General features: G+C 43.9%; 1 protein-coding gene across 1 annotated transcript; it reads right to left on the reverse strand.

Moving 5' to 3' along the window:
* Window positions 1-3,203: 3,203 nt before the first annotated feature.
* Window positions 3,204-4,025, reverse strand: LOC117055936 (protein ENL-like). Its single transcript, XM_033165897.1, has one exon. It carries the CDS (start codon window positions 3,921-3,923, stop codon window positions 3,204-3,206), a length of 720 nt encoding a protein of 239 aa, XP_033021788.1. The 5' UTR covers window positions 3,924-4,025.
* Between the last annotated feature and the right edge of the window lie 1,071 nt (window positions 4,026-5,096).

Consider the following 5,096-nt stretch of genomic DNA (forward strand, 5'->3'; position numbering starts at 1 on the left):
AACAACAACCTACGGCTGGAATGCTCTAAGGGGGGGGGGGACACCCAGGCTTTTGTGTAATGATGTCATATGCCAACTGTGCCAGGCAAATGTGTAGTAATAGCTGAGGTATTCTATAATTAAAACAAGTCCTTCTTGTTAAGAGAGACTGAAAGTGATCAAAGCTCTTTTGTCTGCTCTGCCACTTGGTAGATGAGAAAGCGTTTTGGTTAACAGGGAAGATGGCGTTGTGGTTTCTCAGTGTCTCTGTCTTAAGTCGCTCTGGTCTTATTACCCTGAGCTACAAAGGGAACAATAAAAAGTAATGCTGGAAAAAATGTTTTTAATTGGAAGAAGGTGATATGAAAAAATTTGGCATAGTTTGATTGGTTCCAGGCATTTTTGCAGTGCGGCATATCTATATAAAGTATATAAAACTGCCTAGCTCAATCAGGTCGAAGTCAGTTTAGTCCAGTATTAAGGGTTACAGCCAAGCCAGATTAACTGTACTTATTGTCACGTGTAGTTTGCTTTCAATAGGACCTAAGACCAAACTAGATGTCACAGCAGTCACATGTTGAAACAAGCATACTTAGCTTGGGTACTTTTATTTTGGAAACCAGTCCTGTGGCTCTGGTCTGGAATGTGCTTGTAATTCAGATTAGAATCCTACATTGGTTTTCCCAATTCAAATTGGGACCTCTTCCTGGCTGCTGTTTATGCCAAATGTGTTCTTTACAGTAGACAGCACTTTCAGGAGAAAAAATGCCACGAGTGGAAAGCTATTTTCAGCACAAAACTAGAGCGAGGCCCCGACTGAGACTGGCTTTGGATTGGGGCTCTGTGACTACTTTTTTCTCTAAAATAAAAGTGACCAGGTTTATCCTCATATTAAAATAATATGGCTAATGTCACACGTGGTTTGCTCCTAAGTCTAAGTTAGTGTAAATCTAGCCCAATGTTTCCAATACATTCTCATTGGGCTTTCAGCTACTCTGTCTACGAAGGAATGCAGTGGTACATCTGGTTACGAACAGGATCCGTTCCAGAGTCCCGTTCATAACCTGAAAGGTCCGCATCCTGAAGCGCCACATCTGCGCATGTGCGCAACGCAATTCGGCACTTCTGTGCATGTGTGTGATGTCATTTTGCACTTCTGTGCATGCGTGAACCGCCAAACCTGGAAGTAACCTGTTCCGGTTCAGCACGTTTGTAACCTGTGTCGAACGCAACACACAGCATTCGTAACATGAGGTACGACTGTACATACCTGTTATTTTGAGCCCAAAGAGCGAGAATCTGGCATAGGGGAGGAGATATCAAAGTAAGATACCCACTGCAAAAGGCAACATGGGGTCTAGCCAAGTGAAAAGAAAGCAATTTGATGACTCTAAAATTTGCATGATATTGGAAAAAACCAACAGGATTCAGAGTTTTCAGGGATACCCTCTGCACATTCTGAATAAAGCTGTCTGTCCTCATTGTTATATTGGAGCTGGTTTGAAATCCCCAGGAAATATTGACCTCTTAATTCTACTCACTTGGGCTAAGCGAAGAGTCAAACCCAGATTTTCCTCACTTACTTAAAAAATTACATGTCGCCAATGGAAGTCATTTTGCATGTGCATAAAGTTGCATTACAACTAGGTACTTATAGCACTTAAAGTTATGGCTTTCCCCTACCTAGCTCAATCCATTCTCAAATCATTCTTTATGGGCATTTGCATAACTCTGTCTGAGTTGCCATTGAAGTCCTTGACTTGGGCAAAAAAAATGATCGATTAATATGATAAGGTGCAGCAAACACTACAAGCCAATTTAGAACAATTGTTTAAAATGCTTCTGCATTCTCTGGTGCTGCTCATAATTGCCAACTTAATTCTGAAGCAAGCTGAGGGGAGTTTGCCCCATCACTACGGTTTAGCTCATAAAATGCTTTACCGTGTCTACATTACTCATTCACAGGTTTCTGTTATTCCTATTTAACAGATGGGGATTGAAAGCTCGCTCCAATTGGGATATGTGACAAATGTATGAATGCACAAAGTAAATGTGAACACAGCAAGGAGAGAATGGGTGGGGTGGGGTGAGAGAACCTACTCAAAGATACTGGCTTGCTCTGGCCAGGTTTAGCTCTCAGTAATAGGTGTTCACATTCCAGGTGACCTTTTCATTGACTGGTAACCCTTCGCCCCTAAGGAAAAATTAGAGTCGATCTCCTTTAGATTGATAAATAGTTTCAATAATGGTCCACAAAATCCACAAACAAGTAAGATTGGCAGTCTGAATGTCATTCAGAAGTAAGGCCCACTGATTTAAAGGCTTCTTTCTTCTCACAAGATATGCCTAGGAAAATAGCTTACATTTTATAAGACAACATTTCTTTTTTTAAAAAAAAGAATCAAATACATTCTTACATATGGAAAACAAAGTGTTACAAAAAGCTTATATGCACAGATTAAACACTTAGCTCAATATTTTGCATTTACTCAGAAGTAAATCCTGTTGTATTGAACAGAGCTTATTAGAATTTTGAAGTTCAATATGCTCAATGTAGTTATATAGGTTTGTTAAATATTATCATACCTTTTTTGCCAGACTGATACATTATTTGTGTAATTATAGGGCAAATATACTTATTAGCAACCATTTGCATGCTAAACTATGATCTAATAATAGGTACAGTATAAACAGCAGATCTGCATTTTGCACTAGTCTGCATCTTCCATAGCTTTGTAGTATACAGGATTAATGATGGGTTTAGCTTTGGCAATTTAATAAAATAGCTATATTTTTGCTTAGCTTTGCATATGCTACTGTATAGCTTGTAAGCATCACCTGTACTTGAATAAAGAATACTCATTTTAAGGCTTATTGCATATAAATGTTACAGTAGAGAACGTGGTAAGGGCTAATGTTGAACTGGAAGAATCTGTTCCAGCCAGCTTATTAATGTATACACAGAAGCAGTCTCCTTAAAATGTGTCATAATTCTGCTGGGTAAAGGGTGTTCCTCAGTATGAGGAACCGAACCAAGAAGACAAAACTAGTTCAGTTTTATGCCATAGTTCCCCAGTCACACAACGAGGAAGCAGTTGTTGCCCAGGCAGGGACATTATATGAGCCACGAGAGCAGAAGATAACCAGATTGTAATGATAGGATAAAATCAGGCCAAATATTTATTGACAGCAGAGTAAGTGTTGGCCTGGCATAGGAGCCAGGATTAGTTCATCATTCCACAACCCCATGTAGATGGAATTGCCCCAAACCCATTCCATGGGAGTTGGCCAGTGCTGAACATTGCCATGGTGCAGATTCCAACCAGCCAGATACCCCAAACTGAGCTTGGGGGGGGGGGTGCTGTGGTCATTCCTCCCCTCAGGTCCCTTCTTTCTTTGTTGGCCTCCTTTGACCCATGGGGCGGTTTGGTCTTTTTCGGATCAGAGAAGGCAGAGAGCGGTATTGTGGGCAACATGGGGTAGTCAGGACTGGGCCTGGACACTTTTTGGCACCTTCTGGCATTACCACCACCCCAGATTAGTTTTCGGTGGAATTCCTTGGTGGGGCTGTTGAAGGTCAGCTTCTCACAGCGCAAGTGGTTGACAGGCGGATTCCCCTCCAGGTTCAAGAAAAGATCGTAGGTGAAGCAAACTTTCTTCGGTTCCTCCTTATTTTTGAAGTGGACTTCAATGGGCACAATGAAGCCAGCATAGCCAGACTCCTCCACCTTATAAGGAGGTTCTTTGCAAACACGTTTCGGTTTAGGGAAGCTCTGATGCAACCGGAAGACCACCCTCTCCACAAAGTGCTGGGTCTCGAACTGTTCTGGGCCACGCACAAACACCATCCAGTCATGGGTGAACCCCTCGGTGGTGGGCTTCTTCCGTAGCTGGGCGCGGTGCCCCAGCTCCAACTTCACCTGGACCGTGCACTGATTGTCCATGGGTGGGCCCGGCCTGCCCGCCCGCCTCTTTCTCTTTCCATCCTCCTGGGCTTTGGGGCCTAGCCTGGCTTCCCCTCAGGGCTGCTGCTGCTGCTGCTCCGCCTCCTCAGGTCCCTTATGCCCTCCACTATTCTATGCTGATCCTGCCCAATGCCATTTCCGCCCTCATTCAAACAATATTCTTTCGCCAAACAAAGGAACGCCATAATTTCACTGAGGGAAAGGCACACACACACAAAAAAACCCAAGGTTGCATTCGCTGTGGGTTACATTCAGCATGGGTTACGAACGCGCCAAACCTGCAAGTACCGGAACGGGTTACTTCCGGGCGTTGGTGCATGCGCAGAAGAGCTGGATCACACCGCGTGCATGTGCAGTTTTGGCGCTTCAGGTTGTGGACCTTTCACGTTGCAAACAGGGCTCCGGAATGGATCCTGTTCGCAACCAGAGGTACCACTATACCAATGCAGTTGAGGGAAAAAATCATTTCCGGCCCCATCAACCAGCGATTCAAAAATGCTCGGTGAAGGCTCTAACCTGTAGATGGGAGGGCAGGAAGCTCTCAAGGCAAAATGGTCCTGAGCTCCAGGAGAAGTGGCCTTATATAGGCTCTCCCTTCCCCCTTGCAAGAGCTCACAGGACAGCTCTTTTCCGTGAGCCCATTGCATGGACAAGATACTGGGGGAAACCTTATGCCACATATCAAAAAAAGAAGACGTAAGGAATGATTGCCTGTAGGCCCAGCCCTGCCATGAGGTAGAGAGAGGCGGCTGCTTCAGGCAGTTGATCTTGCATGTCACAAAAATGCAGAAAGTTAATACTTATTTAATTTATTATAATTGTATTTTTAGATCCAGTGAAGGATGTGGAACTGTCTGCCTCAGGTGTCAAAAATAACTTGGCTGGCTTTGACAGGTGATAGTGGAGTGCCATTGGGGGGGGGTTAATTTGCACCTCCATCTCAGGCAGCAGAATATCCTGGGTTGCCCCTATGCCTTCTGCCAACTGCCCCTTCATTGTGGAGGGCAGCAAGAGCCAGAAAATTCTCTGGTTGCTGGTGCTGGAATAGACAGATGGATTCCATATCCCCCCCTCCCCAAAATCATTTTATTTTATTTTAGCTGAGACTTTTAAAAAATACCTAGGACAACACACTGAAGGTTATTGTGCATG

The sequence above is a fragment of the Lacerta agilis genome, chromosome 12 (assembly GCF_009819535.1).
Source record: "Lacerta agilis isolate rLacAgi1 chromosome 12, rLacAgi1.pri, whole genome shotgun sequence".
NCBI lineage: Eukaryota > Metazoa > Chordata > Lepidosauria > Squamata > Lacertidae > Lacerta > Lacerta agilis.